Here is a 22,897-nt window from a genome sequence, read left to right as displayed (position 1 = left end):
TCATCTAAATCATTGATGTAAATTGTAAACAGCTGTGGTCCCAATACTGAGCCTTGTGGCACCCCATTAGTCACCACCTGCCATTCCGAGAAACACCCATTCACCATTATCCTTTGCTTTCTATCTGCCAACTAGTTTTCTATCCATGTCAATATCTTCCCCCCCAATGCCATGAGCTCTGATTTTACCCACCAATCTCCCATGTGGGACCTCATCAAATGCCTTCTGAAAATCTAGGTACACTACATCCACTGGATCTCCCTCGTCTAACTTTCTGGTTACATCCTCGAAAAACTCCAATAGATTAGTCAAGCATGATTTGCCCTTGGTAAATCCATGCTGGCTCGGCCCAATCCTATCACTGCTATCTAGATATGCCACTATTTCATCTTTAATAATGGACTCTAGCATCTTCCCCACTACTGATGTTAGGCTGACAGGACGATAGTTCTCTGTTTTCTCCCTCCCTCCTTTCTTAAAAAGTGGGATAACATTAGCCATTCTCCGATCCTCAGGAACTGATCCTGAATCTAAGGAACATTGGAAAATGATTACCAACGCATCCGCAATTTCCAGAGCCACCTCCTTTAGTACCCTAAGATGCAGACCATCTGGACCTGGGGATTTGTCAGCCTTCAGTCCCATCAGTCTACTCATCACCGTTTCCTTCCGAATGTCAATCTGTTTCATTTCCTCTGTTACCCTATGTCCTTGGCCCATCCATACATCTGGGAGATTGCTTGTGTCTTCCCTAGTGAAGACAGATCTAAAGTACTTATTAAATTCTTCTGCCATTTCTCTGTTTCCCTTAATTTCACCCAATTCATTCTTCAAGGGCCCAACACTGTTCTTAACTATCTTCTTTCTCTTCACATACCTAAAAAAGCTTTTGCTATCCTCCTTTATATTCCTGGCTAGCTTGTGTTTGTACCTCATTTTCTCTCCCCGTATTGCCTTTTTAGTTAAGTTCTGTTCCTTAAAAATTTCCCAATCATCTGTCTTCCCACTCACCTTAGCTCTGTCATACTTCCTATTTTTTAATGCTATGCAGTCTCTGACTTCCTTTGTCAATCACTGTGGCCCCTTTCCCCCTTTGAATCCTTCCTTCTCCGGGGGATGAACTGATTTTGCACCTTGTGCATTATTCTCAAGAATACCTGCCATTGCTGTTCCACTGTCTTTTCTGCTAGGATATCCATCCAGTTAACTTTGGCCAGCTCCTCCCTCATGGCTCCATAGTCTCCTTTGTTCAACTGCAACACTGACACCTCCGATCTGCCCTTAACCTTTTCAAATTGCAGATAAAAACTTATCATATTATGGTCAGTAACACTGTCTCGTTTGGCCATATGAGTATCCTTGTATGGTTGAATGACAACTGAAGTTGAATTGAGTTGAATTTTGCTAAAACAAAAAGATTTACTGAAGGCCGAGGTGATTGGGTCAAAAATCAATACTTGGTCCCCTCCCTGAGAACTGATCAGGCCTCCAAGTGCTGCCTGGTGCAGTCAAATAGCAGCTGCCCCTTTCCTCAAGCACTGAGCAACGATGGGTAAGTCCCCTGAGGGTCTGATATGCCGGGTGATGCGTGGGAAATTCCTTCATGACTCAGAATCAAATCAGGTTTGATAATCACTGGTGTAGGATTGAAATTGGCTGTTTTGTGCCAGCGGTACAGTGCAATACATAAAATTTACTATAAATTGCAATCAATTTATGTTTAAAAAAAATACAAGTGTAAAAAGGAGCAAAACAGTGAGATAGTATTGATGGGTTCAATGTGCATTCAGATATCAGATGGCAGAGGGGAAGAAACTGTTCCTGAATCGTCGAGTGTGGGTCTTCAGGCTTCCGTACCTCCTCCCTAATGGCCGTAATGACCATAATGACCGTAATGGCCCACCCAGCCAACACACTCTTTGTCCCACTTCCCTCCGGGAGAAGGGTCAGGAGCATGAAGATTCATACGGCCAGATTTGGGAACAGCTTCTCTCCAACTGTGATAAGACTGCTGAACGGATCCTGACCCGGATCTGGACCGTACCTTCCAAATATCCGGACCTGACTTGCACTACCTCACTTTCCATTTTCTATTTATAATTTATTATTTACATTTTTATTATATTTACTTCGATTTGTACTTCAGGGAGCGCAGAACGCCGAAACAAATATCACTGTGATGATTGTATGCTCTAGTATGAATTGTTCGGTGACAATAAAGTAAAGTAATGAGAAGAGGGCGTGTCCTGGATGGTGAAGTCCTTCATGATGGATGGTGCCTTCTCAAGGTGCTGTCTTTTGAAGACGTTCTCGACGCTGGGGAGGCTAGTGCCCTTGATGGAGATGGCTGAGTTTATGACCCTCTGCAGCTTTTTCCAATCCTGGGCAGTGGCCCCTCCATACCAGGCAGTGATGGCAGCTAATCAGAATGCTCTCCACGGCCATCCCACCATTGAGCACATCTACAAGGAGAGCTGCCACAGGAAATCATCAAGGACCCCCATCATCCAGGCCATGCTTTCTTCTCACTGCTACCATCAGCAAGGAGGTACAGAAGCCTCAGGATTCACACCACCAGATTCAGGAACAGTTATCACCTGTCATCCATGAGGCTCCTGCTCCTTCACTCACCTCAGCTCTGAATGGATTCTACAAACTGCAGACTGACTCTACAACTCACGTTCTCAGTATTATTTTTCTGTATTTGCAGTTTGTCTTCTTTTGCACACTGGTTGCTTGTCATCTTGGTGTGTAGTTTTTCATCAATTCCATTGTATTTCTTTGCTCAACTGTGAATGCCCGCAGGAAAATTAATTTTAGGGTAGTATTTGGTGACATACACATACTTCGGTAATAAACTTACTGGGAACTTTGAACAGTACATCTGTAGAAACTTGCTAAAGCCTTTGGTGACATACACCACACTTACCCGGGTCAGGAGGCAGTGGGGGTATCAGTGGGACAGAACTGACACTGGGTAGTAACTGAGGAGCTGAGGTGGTTGGTTGGTGGGTTGGAAATCACAAGAGAAGGAGTCGTGGGAACAGTGAGTCCAGACACTCACTACTCTCATCTTTAACTGGTCCACCTTTGTTAAATGGGTTATTCACCAATCACTAGTTACAGACAAAGGATGTTCATTAAATCACCTCTCCTTGGAACAGACACAAGGCACCCATTTTCTACCAGAGGGTATTAACCCTTTCCCACCACTGCCTTGTTACAGACACAGCGAATGCCATTCCCTGTCAGAGGGTATTAACCCTTTCAACCACCACTGCCTCGTTACAGACACAGCGGTTGAACTACAAAGAAGACGAAAGTGAAGGTGCTCAACCTTAGCACGTGGAACGTGCGAACTCTGCTTGACATCACCAAGGCCGTCAGACCAGAAAGAGTAACAGCACTGGTCGCCAAAAAACTAGCCCGCTATAACGTGGACATTGCAGCACTCAGCAAAACACGCCTAGCAGACAAGGGCCAGCTTTCAGAACGTGGTGGTGGGTACACCTTCTTCTGGAGCGGTCGCAGCAGCACTGAACGATGAGAGGCTGGCATTGGATATGCCATCCGATCCCACCTCGCTTGTAAACTTGCCGAGCTTCCAGAGGGCATCAACGATCGCCTGATGACGCTTCGGCTCCCACTTGACAATAAGAGGAGTGCAACGCTGATCAGTGCATATGCCCCAACGATGACCAACCCCAATGACATCAATGATAAGTTCTATGAAGAACTTGACACCCTCATAGCAGCAGTCCCACAGTCAGAGAAGCTTATTGTCCTCGGGGACTTTAACGCCAGAGTGGGGACAGATGACCAGACCTGGGAAGGGATTCTTGGGAAGACACGGTATTGGCAAGTGTAACAGCAATGGCCTGCTGCTCCTCAAGACATGCACTACGCATGACCTTGTCATCACCAACACACTATTCCGCCTCCCGACCCGTAACAAGACATCTTGGATGCATCCACGCTCTAGGCACTGGCATCTGATTGACTATGCCATCACCAGAAAGAGGGACTGGCAAGACGTGTGAGTGACAAAGGTCATGTGTGGTGCCGACTGCTGGATGGATCATTGACTCATAGTATCCAAGTTTAAACTTCGCATCCTGCCTGTGAGAAGACCCCAAGCTCAGAAGACTGCAAAGAGGCTCAATGTCTCCAAGCTGAAGAGCAGAGGAGTTGCAGAAGAATTTCGTGAAGACCGAGATAGCAGGCTGCTTGACACACCCCAGGATGACCACACCAGCGTTGAAGAGCAGTGGACGGCTTTCAGAGATGTAGCCTACTCTACCGCTCTCGAACACCTCGGACCAGCAATCCGTAGACATCAAGACTGGTTTGATGAGAACGACGAGGAGATACAGGCACAGTTGTCAGAGAAACACCAACTGTTCAGAGCGCACCAGAACGATCCCACATCACAAGCAAAGACAGATGCCTTCGCCAGTGCAAGACGGAAGGTGCAGAAGAAACTCCGTGAGATGCAGGATGTCTGGTTCAGCAATAAGACCGATGAGATCCAGGGCTACGCAGACAGTCACGACACCAAGTGTTTCTTCGACACTTTGAAGGCTATGTATGGACCTCAGTCCTCTGGCTCCTCCCCCCTCCTCAGTGCAGATGGGACTCGGCCGCTGACAGAGAAAAAGCAGATTTTGGAGAGATGAGCTGAACACTTTAACCAGGTCCTCAACCGCCCTGCCGAAATCAATGATGAGGCCATTGCTCGCTTACCTCAGGTGGAGATCAGCCTGGACCTTGACAACCTCCCCACAGAAGAAGAAGTCAGAAAAGCCATCTGGCAACTTTCTTGCAGCAAAGCACCAGGATCAGACGCAATCCCTGCTGAAGTCTACAAAGCAGGAGGCCCATTCATGATGCAGAAGCTGACTGAGCTCTTCCAATCTACGTGGAACGAAGGAAAGGTCCCACAACAGTTGAAAGATGCCAGCATAGTCCACATCTACAAGAGGAAACGTGACCGCCAGTCCTGTGACAATCACCGAGGCATCTCCCTCCTGTCCATAGCTGGGAAGATCTTGGCTCGCGTCCTGCTTAATCGCCTTCTCCAACACCTTGAGCAAGGTCTCCTCCCAGAAAGCCAGCGTGGCTTCCGTGCAGGACGTGGAACTGTCGACATGATATTTGCTGCACGCCAACTCCAGGAAAAATGTCAAGAGCAGCACAGCAACTTCTTTATGACCTTCGTCGATCTGACCAAGGCATTTGAGACCTGGACTGTCTACAGCAGACACGCTAAACAGCTCAACCACTTCCACTTGAGCTGCCTCCGCAGACTTCTCCACGTACGATGGCAGGACAAAGGCCAGACTCGGAGGTCCTGGAGCGGGCTAGCTCCCACAGCGTCTACGCCCTCCTACAGAAAGCCCAAGCCAGATGGGCTGGCCATGTCGTCAGGATGTCTGACAGTCGACTACCAAAACAGCTGCTGTATGGAGAGCTGAGCCAGGGCAAGCGCTCAAAAACGTTTCAAAGACTGCCTCAAAGTGTCCCTCAACATCAATCCCAGTAGCTGGGAATCGCTTGCTCTGGATCGCCCGACCTGGTGGAGCAGGACCACTAAAGGAGCGTATGCAGCAGAACTCAGACGCACCGCAGAGGCTCAGAGGAAACGTGCCGCGCGCAAGGCTCGAGCTACCTCCACTTCCACTGCAGCACCTACCCTCACGTGTCCCACATGTGGGCGAGCTTTCAGGGCCCGGATTGGCCTCACCAGTCACAAACCCTCCAGCTGACAGAAGTCGTGGTCATCTTCGACTCTGAAGGACGGACAACACAGACACAGGGAAGGCCATTCCCTGTCAGAGGGGAGTCATCCTTTCAACCACCACTGCTTCATTTCAAGCAAGGGAACATCTTTCCTGGTTGGATAGGGTTAAGCCTCTCCCCTACCACCTCGTAAAATTTCCCGGTTGGCTGAGATTAGCCCTTACACCTGTCTCTCTCTACAGTTCCAGGCACAAGTTGACCTCTTTCTCGTCGAGGGGTTTCCCTTCTCACCCAGTGTCTGTGGGCACTGAGGGGGAAGTCGCAGACCAGAACGATCGGAAACTGGGTTGACTAGAGGACCCAGTGGCTGGGAATAAACAGAAAGTCCTAGACAGTCAGCACAAGGGAGAAGTGCAGATATTTGGTCACATTACCAGCAAGGACAAAAATAGCAAGCTGATTTTAGATGGGGATTTCAACAAACATTGACTGGTTGAACAAACTTGGGCTGTTTTCTCTGGAGCCTCAGAGGCTGAGGATAGGCCCGACAGAAGTTTATAAAATTGTGAAGGTTAGACCAAGGCCATGGACTCCAGTCTGGTGAAGATTATGGACCCTTCTTAGAATAATGTGTTTAAATATATAAAAGACATGGGGGTTACAAAAGAAACCAATTATATTGAAATACAGTTATCAAAATATATTAAAAAAATCAAATAAGACCACAAGACATAGCAGCAGAATGAGAACATTTGGCCCATCGAGTCTGCTCCGTCATTCCATTATAGGCCGATCCTATTTTCCCCTCCTCAGCTCCACTCCCCGTAACCTTTGATACAATGTCCAGTCAAGAACCTACCAAGCTCTGATTTAAATACACCCAGCGACCTGGCCTCCATATCTGCCTGTGGCTATGAACTCCAGAAATTCATCATCCTCTGCTGAAATAAATTTCTCCGTATCTCGGTTTTAAACGGCTACCCCTCTATCCTGAGGCTGTGCTCTCTTGTCCTAGACTCCCCCACCATTGGAAACATCCTTTCCACATCGACTCTGTCTAGGCCTTTCAACATTCAAAAGGTTTCAATGAGATGCCCCTCATCCTTCTGAATTCCAGCGAGTACAGACCCAGAGCCATCAAACATTCCTCATATGATAACCCTTTGATTCCCAGAATCATCCTTGTGAACCTCCTCTGAACCCTCCCCAATATCAGCACATCTTTTTTTAGATGAGAAGCCCAAAACTGTTCACAATACTCGTGGTGAGGCCTCACCGATGCCTTATAAAGCCTCAGCATCACATCCCTGCTCTTGTATTCGTGACCTCTGAAATGAATGCTAACATTGCATTTGCCTTTCTCACCACAACTCAGCCTGCAAGTTAACCTTCAGGGTGTTCTGCACGAGGAATCCTAAGTCCTTTTCCATCTCAGGTTTTTGGATTTTATCCCTGTTTAGAAAATAGTCGGCACATTTACTTCTACTATCAAAGTGCATGGCCATGCATTTTCCAACATTGTATTTCATTTGCCACTTTCTTGCCCATTCTCCTTATGTCTAAATCCTCTGCATCCTACCTGTTTCCTCAACACTACCTGTCTCTCCACCAATCTTCATATCATCTGCAAATAAAGCCATCTATTCCATCATCTAAATCATTGATGTACAGCGTAAACAGAAGTGGTCCCAACACCGACCCCTGCAGAACACCACTAGTCACTGGCAGCCAACCAGAAAAGGATCCTTTTATTCCCACTCGCTGCCTCCTGCCAATCAGCCAATGCTCTAACCATGTTAGTAACTTTCCTGTAATACCATGGGCTCTTAACTCGGTAAGCAGCCTCATGTGTGGCACCTTGTCAAAGGCCGTCTGAAGATCCAAATATACAACATCCACTGCATCCCCTTTATCCACCCTATGTGTAAACTCCTCAAAGAATTCCAACAGGTTCGTCAGGCGGGATTTTTCCTGAAGGAAACCATGCTGACTTTGTTCGATCTTGTCCTGCATCACCAAGTATTCCAAAACCTCATCCTTACCAATTGACTCCAACATCTTCCCAACCACTGAGGTCAGGTTAACTGGTCTATAATTTCCTTTCTGTTGCCTTCCTCCTTTCTTAAGGAGTGGAGTGATATTTGCAATTTTCCAGTCCTCTGGCACCATGCTAGAGTCCAATGATTTTTGAAAGATCATTTCTAACGCCACTACAATCTCTAACGCCACCTAGGGTGCAGTTCATCTGCCTTGAGTGACTTATGTACCCTTAGTTCTTTCAGATTTTTGAGCACATTCTTGCTTGTAATAGTAACTGCACTGATACACTGCTAGTGTCTTCCACAGTGAAGACTGAATCAAAATACTCATTTAGTTCTTCTCCCATCTCCGTTTCCCCTATTATTATTTCTCCGGCCTCAGTTTCTAGTGGTCCTATATCCACTCTCATCTCTCTTCTATTTTTTACGTTCTTGAAAAAGCTCTTACAGTCCACTTTGATATTGTTTGCCAGCTTGCTTTCATATTTCATCTCTTCCCTCCTAATGATTCTTTTAGTTGCTCTCTGTAGGGTTTTAAAAGGTTCCCAATCCTCTGACTTACCACGAATTTTTGCTTTGTTGTATGCCCTCTCTTTTGCTTTTACATTAGCTTTGACTTCCCTTGTCAGCCACTGTTGAACTATTGCCCGAATTCGTAACTGTATCAGTTTGTTGGGCCCAGGAGGGATCATCAGGAACTTGAAACTGATCAGCTTTTCCACTTCTGATCCCTCAATAAGGATTGATGTGAGTTCTCCTGAATTTCCTTCCTGAAGTCCACAATCAATTCCACACAAGAGAAAATCTGCAGGTGCTAGACATCCAAACAACACATACAAAATGCCACAGGAACTCAGCAGGCCAGGCAGCATCTGGGGAAAAGAGTACAGTTGACATTTTGGGCCAAGACCCTTCATCAGGATCAATGGTCTGAATTGTCAACTGTACTGTTCCATAGATGCTGCCTGGCCTGCTGAGTTCCTCCAGCACCTTGTGCATTCCCCAGTCAAATCTTTGTCATTCTGACGATGAGTGCAAGATTGCTGTTGCGATACCACTCGTCCAGCTGACCTCCCTCACTCCTGAGCGGGCTAACATTGGAACAAAGGCAGCAGGAAGTTTAGTAAGAGTAATCAGAAACATAACAAGAGACAACAGTTTGAGGGAGCTCATTTCTCTTAAAGAAGATTGTACCTTCAAAGATTGAGAGTCGAGTCAAGTCAAGTTTACTGTCATTTAACTATATACATGTATACTGTCAAATGAGACAATGTTTCTCCAAACCAGTGTGTAAAGCAGCATAGTACACTAACACATAACTTTGAAAGTAAGAATTAAATCTGCAAATGAATTATGCATAAATATTTACTAGGTTGTTACCTGGGTTTCAGCACTTAAGTTACAGAGAAAGGTTGAACAAGTTAGGTCTCTATTCATTGGAGCGTAGAAGGTTGAGGGGGGATTTGATCGAGGTATTTAAAATTTTGAGAGGGATAGATAGAGTTGACGTGAACAGGCTGTTTCCATTGAGAGTAGGGGAGATTCAAACTAGAGGACATGATTTGAGAGTTAGGGGGCAGAAGTTTAAGGGAAACACGAGGGGGTATTTCTTTACTCAAAGAGTGATAGCTGTGTGTAATGAGCTTCCTGTAGAAGTAGTAGAGGCCAGTTCAGTTGTGTCATTTAAGGTAAAATTGGATAGGTATATGGACAGGAAAGGAGTGGAGGGTTATGGGCTGAGTGCGGGTAGGTGGGACTAGGTGAGATTAAGAGTTCGGCACGGACTAGGAGGGCCGAGATGGCCTGTTTCCGTGCTGTGATTGTTATATGGTTAAAATGCATATATTAAATATTGTGGGATACAGTACAAATTATTCAGTGACACTTCGAATGCAGTGTAGTAGGGGGTTCAAAAGCCTAATGGCCTAGGGGGGAAAAGCTGTTACCCATCCTGACCAATATTGTTTTTATGCATCAGAGTCTCCTGCCTGATGGCAGAAAGTCAAAGAGGATGCTGGATGGATGGGTGGGATCCTTAATAATACTAAGGGCCCTGCATATGCTGTGCTCCTGATAAATGTCCCCAATAGATGGCAGACAGACTCTGCTATTCTCACAGTCTTTTGTAGAATCTTCTTGTCCGATGCTTGACTGCTCTCATACTAGGTGAAAATGCAACTGGTTAGGACGCCCACAACGTAAAATGCAGTTAAGATGGGGCAAATTTGACAACTTCGACTGGGCATCAGCGAAAGTCATGCCATAGGTGAACACATGGCATGCAAAAGAATTCCGAGTAATCTAGTTTGCTGTGAACGGTTCCCTGAACAAACTAGCAGACCTGTACCCTACTTATGAGAGGCCGCGGGCAAAATTCCAGACCGCAACGCACAAAGTTTGTCACGTAGCCAATCAGCGATGAGATTTCCTCCCCGCATCACAGTTGAGTTTCGAAAATGATTGGAAGGTATATGAAGGCCAAGCACCGGGAGGACTCACCTTACTCAACAGTGCACTGACAATGTCTCCTCACCTGGTGACGAAAGATCAGAGAACAGCTCAACCCAAGACTGTAAACTGCATATAGTATTGTCACATGCAGCAAGGTAAGGGGAAAATCTCCGTGTTGCACTCCAACTACACAGATCATTTTGTCACATTAATACTTAAAGCGACAACAAGAAGAATGCAAAATAAAGAGTTACAGATACAAAGAAAGGGCAGTGCAGGTGGACAACAAGGTGCAAGGTAGATTGTGAAGTCAGGAGTCTATTGAACTAGGGAAACATTCAATAACTTTATAGCAGGGCACAATAGCGTAACAGTTAAATGTTAAAGGAACACCCAATGGCCAAAATGAACGCCAAATGTAGCCTGTTAGGGGTGTGTATGTTTTCCCCGTGAGCACGTGGGTTTCATCAAGGAGCTCTGCCACCCCCCCACCCACCCACATTAGGCTGATGGTAAGCCCAAAGTGTTTGCATGCCCCAGAGAAGCAGTCCATGAGAGTTTGTAGTTGCTGTTTGGTGTGTGAGATTATAGCAGCATCATTGGCAAAGAGCATGTCACGTATTAAGATCTTTCGCACCTTTGTTCTTGCTCTCAGGCGCGCAGGGTTGAACAGCTGCCCATCAGGCCTGGTGTGCATGTAGATGCCTTCTGTCGACGTCTCAAATGTGTGCTTCAATAGCAGTGAGAAGAAGATGCTGAATAATGTTGGGGCCAACACGCGCCCTTGTTTGACTCCACTAGGAATAGCGAAGGGGTCCGATGAGCTGCCATCGTACTGAACAGTAGCCCTCGTGTTGTCATGGAATGACTTGGTGATACTTTGGGGTTTCTGGGGACGGCCGATCTTGAGGAGATCTGAAAGACCCCATCCCTGCTGACAAGGTCGAATGCCTTGGTCAAGTCAATGAAAGCGACATAGAGGGGTTTCTAGACGGAGGTCTTCAGTACTTGGTCAGATTTTCGCCCTGCCCCTGGCCAGCAGGGGGCGGTGCGGAGTGCATTAGCTGTGCCACCTCCTGGCCGGTGAGGGCAGTGCAGGGGCAGTATGACCTCCGGCCGGTAGGGGCTGTGCAGAGTGGGCTTGCAGTGCTACCTCCTGGCCGGTGAGGGCAGTGCAGGGGCAGTATGACCTCCGGCCGGCAGGGGCTGTGCAGAGTGGGCTTGCAGTACCTCCTCCCGGCCGCTGGGGGTTTTAGTGCAGCGTGCAATATGACTTCCCGACCGCTAGGGGCTCAGCTCGACCCGCCAACGTGATCAGGCGGAGGGCATAAACTCTCCATCAATGGAAGCCGGACCAATTACAATGGGGAAACAAAACATTACGGGGCGGATAAAACTCCTTCCCCTTGCCTCCGGTAATCAAGGCGGCACCGGAGTTGCTTTGTAGAGAAGGCGGCTCCGTTACAGCGGTAACCTGACGGGAATTGACAGTAACGAAACACGGGAATAATTCTCATTCGCTTCCTGTTTTGCATCAGGAACATTTTAAAGGACGTACCCGCTCCCAGTGGTCCACCGCGATATTCGTCCTCCGCATCTCTCCTTCCTCCGATTGGCGGGCACGCTTGTCGAGCTCTCGAACTCGTGTTCTGATTGGCTCCTGTCAGGTGTCGGCTCCCGTCCGTGATTTCCGGTTCCGGTGAGCGTATCGGTGGTTTGTTCGGCGGCGGTGGCGATGCGGCGGGTGACGTTGTTCGTTAACGGGAACCATCGACACGGCAAGGTAGTGCAAGGGGCAGGGTGGAGGGGACGAGTGCGGGAAGGGGGATGGATAGGGTCGAGAAGGTGGAGGGGACGAGGGGTGCTGTGGGGGTGGAGGGATAAAGAAGGGAAAGGAGGTGGAGTAGAGGGGAGGAATTGAGGGGACGAGGGGCTTCAAACTAAATTTATTATCAAAGTACATATATGTCACTATGTACTTCCCTAGATGCATTTTATTACGGGCGTTCACTGTAAATACAATGAGACGTAATAGAATCAATGAAAAACCACACCCAGTACGGACAAATAACGTGCAAAAGACGACAACCTGTGCAAATACATACAGAAAGAAACAATAATAAATAAATAGGCAATAAATATCGAAAACATGAGATGGAGAGCCCTTGAAAATATCCATAGGTTGTGGGAACAGTTCAGTGATGGGGTGAGTGAAATTATCTGCTCTGGTTCAAGACTTTGATGGTTGAGGGGTAACAACTGTTTCTGAATCTGCTGATGTGGGTTTCTAGATTCCTGTACTTTCTTCCCGATGGCAGCAGCGAGCATGACCTGGGGGATGGGGGTTCCTGATGTGGGAGGCTGCTTTCCTGCACCAATGCTCCACGTGGATGTGCTCAGTGATGAGGAAGGGCTTTACCCGTGATGGACTGGGCCGGATCCGCTACTTTTAATAGGATTTTCCATTCATGGGCAGAAGTGTTTCCATATCAGGCTGTGATGCAAACTGTCAGTATAATCTCCACCACGTATCTACAGAAGTTTGTCAGAGGTTTAGATGTCATGCAGAATATTCACAAGCTTCTCAGAGAGTAGAGGCGCTGTCATGCCTTATTTATAATGACATTTACATGCTGGGCCCAGGACAGATCTTCTGAAACGATAACACCAGGAATTTGAAGTTGCTAGCCCTCTCCACCTCTGATCCCCTATGTGGAGTTCCTCATGGACCTCTGCTTTCCTCCTGAAGTCAATAATCAGCTCTTTAGTCTTGTTGACATTGAGAGAGAGGTGGTTGTTGTGGCGTCACTCAGCCAGAATTTCAATCTCCCTCCTACGTGCTGATTCATCACGAACTTCGATTCGGCCCACGATAGTGGTGTCGTCAACAAACCTCAGTATAGCACCGGCGCTGTGCTTAGCCACACAGTCATAAGTGTAAAGTGAGTAGAGCAGAGTGCTAAGCACAAAGACTTGTGATGCACCTGTGCTGATGGAGGAGATGTTACCAATCCAAACTGACCGGGGTCTGCAAGTGAGGAAATTGAGGATCCAGTTGTATAAGGAGGTAATGAGGCCAAAATCTTGAAGCGTGTTGATTAGTTATGAGGGGATGACGGTATTAAGTGCCGAACTGTAGTTGATGTTTGCATCTTTGCTATCCAAATGTCCCAGGGTTGAGTGAAGAGCTAATGAATTGGCATCTGCTGATGACCTGTTGCTTTGGTAGGCAAATTGGAGTGGATTTAAGTTGCTCCTCAGGCAGGAGTTGATTTGTTTCTTAACCAGCCTCTCAAAGCACTTCAGCACAGTGGGTGTAAGTGCTACTGCACAATCGTCAGTGAGGCACGTTGCAACTTTCTTCTTTGCACCAGTATCATTGAAGCCTGCCTGAAACAGGCGGAAACCTCAGACCGCTGAAGCGGGAGGTTAAAGGTGTGCCAAGATGAGTCCACACTCAGGGTGGACAGGTCTTATATTCTATCTGGGTAGTTTCCAACCAGATGGCGTGAATATGGATTTCTCCTTCCAGTAAAAATATTATTTTCTTCCCCTCCTATTCCCCACTCTCGCTGCTTACCTCTTCTCACCGGCCTATCATCTTCCCGGGGTCCCCTCCTCCTCCTCTTTCTCCTGGGTCCCCTCCTCCTTCCCTTTCTCCTATGGTCCATTCTCCTATCAGATTACTTCCTCTCCAGCCCTTTATCTTTCCTACACACCTGGCTTCACCTATCACCTAGCTGTCCTCCTTCCCCTCTTCCCCCACCTTTTTACTGTGGTGCCTTCCCCCATCCTTCTCAGCCTTGAGGAAGGGTCTCGGTCTGAAACGTCGACTGTTTATTCATTTCCATAGATGCTGCCTGGCCTGCTGAGATCCTCTGGCATTTTGTGTGTGGTGCTCTGGATCGCCTACGTCTGCAGAATTTCTTGTGTTTATGTTGAGCTTCATCTGTTGAAATTCCAGTGCAACCGATCACTATCCTTTTGGCTGTTGATAAGTTTTAGGTCATCCTCAAATCGAGTAATTGTGGGTTGCATCCCAGGTCTTTGCCCGGGCAGGTTGTGCTTCACAAACCTGGCTGAATTTTTCGAGCAGGTGACGAGGCAGATTGATGAAGATGGAGGGGTGGGTGTGGTGTATTTGGATTTCAGTAAGCTGTTCAGCAAGGTTCCCCATGGTGGGCTCATTCAAAGGATCTCTCCTCGGTCCAGCACATAAATGTCATTGCGAAGAAAGCATGACAGCGTCTCTACTTTAGATATTTGTGAAGATCTGGCATGACATCTAAAACTTTGACAAAGTTCTATAGGTGTGTGATGGAGAGTACATTGACAGGTTGTTTTACGGCCTCGTATGGAAGTGCCGGTGCCCTTGAATGGAAAATCCTACAAGAAGTAGTGGATACGACGCAGTCCATCATGGATGAAGCCCTCCCCACCGTTGAGCACATCTGTATGGAGCGCTGTCGCAGGAAAGCAGCATTCATTGTCAAGGCCCCACCATCCAGGCCATACTGTCTTCTTGCTGCTGACACCAGGAAGAAAATACAATATTGCTTATTTATTTATCATTTATTGTTGGATTTGCACAGCTTGCTGTCTTTTGCACACTGGTTGTTTGTCATGTTGGATGCGGTCTCATTGATTCTATTGTGAATGCCCACAAGTAACTGAATCTCAGGGTTATGTATGGTGACATGTGTACTTTGATAATAAAGTTACTGTCAAAGTCAGAATGCGTGGGATCCAGGGAAATTTGGCCAAGTGGAATCAGAATTAGCTTGCCCATCGAAGGCAGAGGGTGGTAGCTGATTAAACATTTGCATTAAGGAATGAGTGCATATCCTTTGTTAGTTCAGGGTGTGCAAACTGTATGTAACACTCAGGCGTGGTCTGAACAGACTATATTGCGACACTTGGGCTGGTTTAAATGTTGATAATTCCCCTCCATCACACAACATTACAGCACAGTACAGGCTTGTTGGCCCACGATGTTGTACCGTCCTCTTAACCCACCTGATGATCTCGCCCTTCCCTCCTACATAGTGAAAAGGCAGTGTAGCGATTAGCACGATGTTGTTCCAGCTCATGGCGTCAGAGTTCGGGGATCAGTTCCAACGTCCTCTGTAAGAAAGCTTGTACATAGAAAGACTGTAATAGCAGAACAGCGAGCTGCTGGTCTCCGCCCTTGTTGCAAGAGTGATCTCCCACTCCCTCGCTGGTGGGAGAGAGCTTATCTGAGATACAGAGGTGCCGGGTTATGGACTCCAGGGCAAGGTCTTTTTGGGGGGCTTTTGCTGTTGCTTGCATGGTGGTGGGGGGGGCTGGGGTTGGTTCTTCTGCTGCTGCTTGTCGGGGGGGGGGGCTTCCGTGTTCTGAAGTTACGATCATTCATTCTTTGGGGTGTCTTGCTTCATGGATGTCTGTGAAGAGTAAGAATTTCAGGTTGTGTACTGCCTATGTTCTCTGATACTAAGTTGAACCATTTGTGTGTGGGTTTCCTCTGGGTGCTCCGGTTTCCTCCCACAGTCCAAAGACAATCCAGTCAGTACACTAATTGGTCATTGTAAATTGTGCTGTGATTAGACTAGAGGTTAAAATTGGTGGGTTGTTGGGCTGCACGATCGGTGGGCTGGATGAGTCTGTCCACACTGTATCTCTTAAATAATCAATAAATAGCTCTCTATTTTTCTATCATCCATGTGCCTGTCTAAGTCTCCTAAATTCCCCTAATATTGGGTCAATACTTTATTTGCCGTATTGTATTGGGAATTTGCTGTGGAGTTTTAACATGACACACAACAACAAACATGTATGAATAAAGAATTATATTAAAAAATAGAAGTTAAAGTATGGATATGGAATAAGATGTGCATAGATACAATCATGTATTTACTATGTAAAGAACATAAAAAGTAGTTTAAAGTGTTTGCATTTCACTGAGGTAATGGGAGGTGGGGAGGCCAACTAGAATGTTGATCAGATTAACTGCCTGGGGGTTAGAATAGTTTATGTTGGTGTTAAGGTTTTGTTTGTTGAAGTGATGCATCGGTCCTCCCTGTTACTTGTTTTTTTTAAATCGGTGGGTTTTCCCGCACTATACTCGACCTCCGTGTCACTGGTGTGGCGAGTGACATGCTCACAGCAGAAGCAATGGTGGAGGAACTGGAGGACCAGGGGTAGAAGCAGTAGCACAGCTGTCTGCGAGGAAGAGTTACTCTGCTGACCGAGGCAAAGGATGTATCGCTGTGTCAGGGGCAGAATGCAAAGCTGGGGTCAAAGGACTTAGTGCCAAGGGTGAAGGGTTTGTGGAATCCGGGCAGAGATGTTAGGAGTGTGGGAAGAATATATAACAAAAATTAAATCTACATAAAGTGGTGGACACAGCTCAGGACATCACAGCGAGCACCTGTGTAAGGAGTGCTGCCACAAGAACGCAGTGTCCATCATCATGGGCTCCCACCATCCAGCTCGTGCTCTCATCTCATTACTACCATTGGGCAGGAGCCACATCCTGCGCCACCAGGTTCAGGAACAGTTATTACCCCTCAACCATCAGGTCCCACACCACCAGGTTCAGGAACAGTTATTACCCCTCAACCATCAGGTCCCACACCACCAGGTTCAGGAACAGTTATTACCCCTCAACCATCAGGTCCCACACCACCAGGTTCAGGAGCAGTTATTACCCCTCAACCATCAGGTCCCACACCACCAGGTTCAGGAACAGTTATTACCCCTCAAACATCAGGCCCCACACCACCAGGTTCAGGAGCAGTTATTACCCCTCAACCATCAGGCTTCTGAACTCGTGGATAACTTCACTCATCTCAGCTCTGAATTGATTCCACAACCTGCAGACTCACTTTCAAGTGAGTTTCTCAGAATTACTTATTTAATTATTTGTCTTTTGCACATTGGTTGATTGTCAGTCTTTGTTGTTTATTGTTTTTCATAAACTCTATTGCACTTCGAATAAACTCATCTCGAGCATGTATCAATTTTAACTGACGTTTCGATGACAAACTCTGCCATCAGGGATGATGCCACAGCATGTCCAGCCTGGTGGTATTTATACGCCTGTTCATCTGTCCTGATTGATTAGTCCTCATCCAGTCAGGTTTCTGCTCTCTCACCTTGTTTACAATCGAATTCCAGTTCTTACTTGGAGTGAGACCTTCACAATGGCCATAGGATTGACTTCGGCACAAAGCTACTGTGCCACGCCAATGGCTTTTGGAACTGCCTGGTGAAAGAAGCCATTGAAATAAAACTGGAGGAAAAGAATTTTAACAAGACGAAGGTCTTGCTCTAAGTAAGTTTGATAAATTTACTTTGAACTTTGAAGAATGGGAATAATGTAAATGGATAGTTGATGATCAGTTTGAACTGATGGGCAGAAGGGCCTGTTTCTGTGCTGTATTCTCTGTGGTTAAGACAAGGTATAAATGGTGAGAAGTGAGAGTTAGTAACTGGGCTGTGGTTTCCATTTTAGTCAGTGGGAAAGGGGATATGCCTTTGCATCAGCAGCTCTGGCTGCTGTTTGGCATCTGAAACAGCTCAGTGCTGAGTTCTATCCTCACGTTTCCCTGCTGCCATCAGACAGGAAGTACAGGAGCCTTGGGTGCCACACCACCAGGTTCAGCAACACTTGTTACCCTCCAACCATCAGGCTCCTGAACCTGTGTGGATAATTTCACTCACCTCAATTCTCAACTGGTTCTACAACTGATGGGCTCACTTTCATGGACTCTACAACATAAGAACATAAGAAATAGGAGCAGGAGTCGGCCATTTGACCCGTCGAGCCTGCCCCGCCATTCAATAAGATCATGGCCGATCTGGCCATGGACTCATCTCCACCTTTCCCCCCATAAACCTTAATTCCCCTACTATGCAAAAAGCTATCCAAACTTGTTTAAATATATTTACTAAGGCAGCCTCCACTGCTTCATTGGGCAGAGAATTCCATAGATGCCCATGGTACCTAATCCAACTTTGCTTTTTTGATACCCCATATCTTTGAGTTGAAATTCCCTTGAAGTGATAAAGAGTCCTGTGCCTGTAATTGTTAGATGTAACTAACAATTGTTCAAACTTCCTTCCTGTTGCCAAAAAACTGGCTATTCTGTGATATCACAGTAATTTGGAGCCTCCCATTGAGGGTCCCAGGTACCTACATTCAGTTCATTGCTCTCTACCCCCCCCCCCCCCCCAAGACTCCCAGTTTGGAGCCTTCACCAGTATAAACCTCGTTGGGGTTCTGCCTTTCTAGCTGTTGGTCACAAGCTAGTTAATTGCAGTGGAAGAATGTCGTCAATTATCTGCTAATTATTGGCAAATTATCTTAGACTCTGGAGTGTTTTTTTCTTTTGTTTTGATCCAACTAAGGCAGATTACTGAACATACACTGCCACAGTGCCAACTGTGACCTGTTCTCCTCGGGAGTTTGCTGACTGCTTCAAAGCAGCCATTTCAGAAATGATGAGTGTGAAATCCTGCTGACTTCATGAGGTGCTAATGTAAAAGATCAGTCAGGCAATTATTTTTGCCCCCCTCCCGCAGCCACAACTGAAAACAACGCTGATCAAGTTGGAAGCTGATTACTGTGAGCAAATTGGCAGCTCCACTTGTCTCCTTTTCACTTGAGACTAGTCGTTGAAAGTAATTAACTGTCAGTAGAGAGCCTTGGGTGTTTTTAAGCAAGTGCAAGTTCTTTATCTTTTGCTTCAATTCATGAGCATTCTGGTTTGGGTCACTACTTTTGAATAGCTTTTCAAGTATCAGATTTTGCTGGAAACCTCTAAATTCCTCTTTCGGTATGAGTGATGTGTTCGGAATGCAGATCCTCAGTGTAGAAACAGTTGACCCATTGTATAGGCTGAAGTGCCTTTGAGAGCAAACAGGAGAATTCTTTTTTGACAAGTCTTCCCTTTCTTTTGTCTTGCAGGTTGTTGCTGTGTACGGCGCTCTGTCTGACCTGCTGTCTGTTGCCAGTAGCAAGCTGAGTATTAAGGCAGCCCACCTCTACAACGGGAAGGGTGGTCTCATAGACGATATTGCACTGATCAGGTGAACCAATATTGCTTTGTGTCCAAAGAGAGTTCTCTTTTAGTTTGCCCTAGCAGTTGCCAATGAGAGTCCGACTACAATGAACACCATAGCCAAGAAAGCTCACCAACGCCTCTGCTTCCTCAGGAGGAGACAGAAATTTGGCATGTTCCTGTCAACCCTTACCGATGCACCGTAGAAAGCATTCCGTGTGGCTGTATCATGGCTTGGTATGGCAACAGCTCACACATGACCACAAGAAAGTTGGAGACACAGCTCAGTGTGTCACAGAAACCATGGACTCTGTCTACCTACCCCTCTCACTGCCTCAGTAAAACAGCCAGCACAATCAAAGACCCCAGCCCCCCCCCCCACCAACACTCTTCTTTTTCCTATCGGGCAGAAGTTACAAAAGCTTGAAAGCACGTACCACCAGTCTCAAGGAAACTGTTATCAGACTCCTGAATGGACCTTTTGCACGATAAGATGGACTCTTAATCTCACAATCTATCTCATTAATGATCTTGCACTTTATCCTTTACCTGAATTGTGCTTTTCTCGTAGCTTTTGCACTTTATATTGTTATTGTCTTAACCTGTAAGCCTTCTCTCCAAAGCCCCATAACCTTTGATGCCCTGATTAATCAAGAACCTATCAACCTCTGCCTTAAATATATACCTGATGACTTGACTTGTCATTGCCATCTGTGGCAGTGAATTCCACAGATTCACCACCCCTCTGGCTATAGAAATTTTTTCTCATCTCTATTCTAGATGGATGTTCTTCAATTCTGAGCTTGGCCCTCTGGTCCTAGACTCCCCCACTATAGGAAACATCCTCTCCGCATCCATTCTATCTAGGTCTTTCGATATTCAGTAGGTTTCAGTGAGATCCTCCCCTCATTCTTCTAAACTGCAGTAGTAGAGGCCCAGAGCCATCAAATGCTCTTCGTATGTTAACTCGACATATGTTCATTCCTGTGGTAATTCTTGAGAACCTCTTCTGGACCTTTTTAGATAAGGGGCCCAAAACTGCTCTCAATACTCCAAGTGTGATCTGACTAACGCCTTATAAGACCTCAGCATTACATCCTTGCTTTTATATTCAGCCTCTCAAAATGAATGTTATCATTACATTTGCCTTCCTTATTACCTCTGAGTATTTAAATTTTCTCCCCTTTTAAAAAATAGTCCACACATTTATTCCTTCTGCCGAAGTTCAATACCATGTACTTCCCTACACTATATTCCAGAAACTAGCATAATTCTGCTCCTGTGTCTTACCGTCTTACAGCTTCAAATGTTATGAGAAGAAGGCAGGGGAATGGGGTTAAATATCTGGCCTAGTACTTAAGGTGAACTAAGTTGTTTAACAGTGTCTTACAGCTGTCAGTCGCTGTGCTGCTAATCTATTTCTCCTCTTTGATCAGAGATGACGATGTATTGTATGTGTCTGAAGGGGAGCCATTTATAGGTAAGTGGAACTGAATTGATACATTCTACTGAGCAGTGAACAGTTACAATAAATTGATACCTAGTCATACCGTGAATTAAATTCTAAGAATTTGATGATTGATTTCTTGGGGAGGGGGTTGTCTTTATTCTGGGCATTTTTTTTGCCAACTTCTAGGTACCATGTTAATTTTTAACTTTATTTTGTTAGCAGTACGGTAACAGGCCCTTCCGGCTCAATGAGCCCACACGGCCAGTTAAACCATCTAACCCAAGGGTCGGCAGCCCGCGGCTCCGGAGCCGCATGCGTCTCTTTGATCTCTGTGCTGCAGCTCCCCGTAGTTTGTTAGTTTTTGAAATGTAATTCGAAATTTGAAGATTATGGTGATCTTGTACAATTTGAAAATGTTGTGGAGACCCCATTTCCTGGCACATCCGAACCGGCTCACAATTAGCCACCGTTCCGGCTAAGGGAGATAGCCTACGGGGGTTTGTGAGTACGTGTCTTTTGGAGCATCTGGGCCCACGGGGATGGGTTGAGGGAGGCTTTAAATCAAGGCTGTTTAGTTCGAATAAAGTTACCATTGACTGCAGTGTCTTTATTTTAGCGCTGCGTGTAGCGCTACACCGCTACAACGTGTTTTTTATCGCTATTAATATACATCACCACTGCCAATGCCTGACACCCGCCATTGCGCGCTTTCTTTTAATTCTTCGATCCAAGGTAGGCTACCTATGGAGTAACCTTCAACCCAACGTCTTTTTTTCGGAGTTCAAAATGTTTTTGTTGCATGCAGAAATGTAATTTCGTTTTCTCTGCAGGAGTTCATCAATTTCACAAATGCAACACATTATAGTTTGTTTATACATCGCATAAAGGCAAAAAAAAAACCGTTGTATGCAGTGTTATTTCATTTTAAATGTCAAATGGGTTTTGTGGCTCCCAGTGTTTTCTTTTCTGTGGGAAATGGGTCCATATTGGCTCTTTCAGTGGTAAACGTTGCCGACCCCTGATCTAACCAATTAATCTACTAGCACATACATCTTTGGATTGTGCGAGGAAACCCATATGGTCACAAGAAGAAAGTACAGACTCCTTGCAGACAGGAAAGGAATTGAACCTGGGTCGCTGATGCTGGAAAAGCATTACATTAATTGCTGTTCTACTGTGTCGCCCTCATGGCCTTGTACCAGATATCATGGAATTCAGCTTGTCGAGGTTGTCTCTTGCCTGGTGGACTTGAGACGATCAGTGGTATTCTTACCGCTGGGTAACAGCTTTTAGCATTGTCTTCCAAATATCATTCCACCCTTCAGCAGATTTATTGAAGTTGTTTCTCCAGTTGCAAATGAGGGTTCAATACCTTTTGTTTGCTCTTCCAGTTCTGCAACCATTAAAAAAGAACAGCACGGACTTGCACAATACATCTCACAGCCGCTGAATGCCCCAAAGACCATAAGACACAGGAGCAGAATTAGGCCATTCAGCCCATCAAGTCTGCTCCACCATTCCATCATGGCTGATTTATTATCTCCCTCAACCTCATTCTTCTGCCTTCTCCCCATAATCTTTTATGCCCTTATTGATCAAAAACCTCCACTTTAAATATACCCAATGACTTGGCCTCCACAGCTGCCTGTAGCAGTGAAATTCCACAGATTCGCCATCCTCAGGCTCCACTGTAATGTAGTGGCTAGCTCAAGACTGTTCCAGCTTGGGGCATCAGAGTTTGGAGTTCAATTCCAGTGCCCTCTTGAAGGAGCTTGTATGTGTTCACCGTGACCGTGTGTCCAGATTCTCCGGTTTCCTCCCACAGTCCAAAGACATACCGGTTGGTAGGTTAATTGGTCATTATAAATTGTCCTGCGATTAGGTTAGTGGTGAAAAGGTGGGTTACTGGGTGGTGTGGCTCATTGGGGTTGGAGAGCCTATTCCATGCTATATGTCTAAATAAATAACTAAATAGATAAATTATTTAATTTCGTTGTTCTAAAGGGACGTATTCTGAGGCTCTACCCTCTGGTTCTGGACTCTGCACCTATTGGAAACATCTTCTCCACATTCACTCTGTCTAGGTGTTTCAATATTTGTGAGGTTCCCCCCTCATTCTTTTAAACTTCAGTGAGTACAGGCCCAGAACCATCAAATGCTCCTCATGCGTTAAC

At 46.1% G+C, this 22,897-nt stretch overlaps 1 protein-coding gene across 8 annotated transcripts in view; it reads left to right on the top strand.

The window, feature by feature from the left end:
* Positions 1–11,846: 11,846 nt before the first annotated feature.
* LOC132391026 (BTB/POZ domain-containing protein KCTD9) overlaps positions 11,847–22,897 on the top strand; it is a 62,754-nt gene continuing 51,703 nt past the window's right edge. For 7 of the 8 annotated variants that reach the window (XM_059963666.1, XM_059963676.1, XM_059963655.1 and 4 more), the window contains exons 1-3: positions 11,847–12,012; positions 19,180–19,301; positions 20,710–20,753. In XM_059963666.1, the coding sequence (XP_059819649.1) occupies positions 11,965–12,012; positions 19,180–19,301; positions 20,710–20,753 (214 nt within the window). In that variant the 5' untranslated portion in view covers positions 11,847–11,964. Of the gene's footprint in view, positions 12,013–17,387; positions 17,545–19,179; positions 19,302–20,709; positions 20,754–22,897 lie in introns of all 8 variants that reach the window. The other variant, XM_059963725.1, reaches the window with a different exon arrangement.

This window comes from Hypanus sabinus, chromosome 1 (genome assembly GCF_030144855.1).
Source record: "Hypanus sabinus isolate sHypSab1 chromosome 1, sHypSab1.hap1, whole genome shotgun sequence".
Lineage (NCBI taxonomy): Eukaryota > Metazoa > Chordata > Chondrichthyes > Myliobatiformes > Dasyatidae > Hypanus > Hypanus sabinus.
Note: the sequence above shows the minus strand (reverse complement) of the source record. Positions and strands in the feature narration are given on the sequence as shown.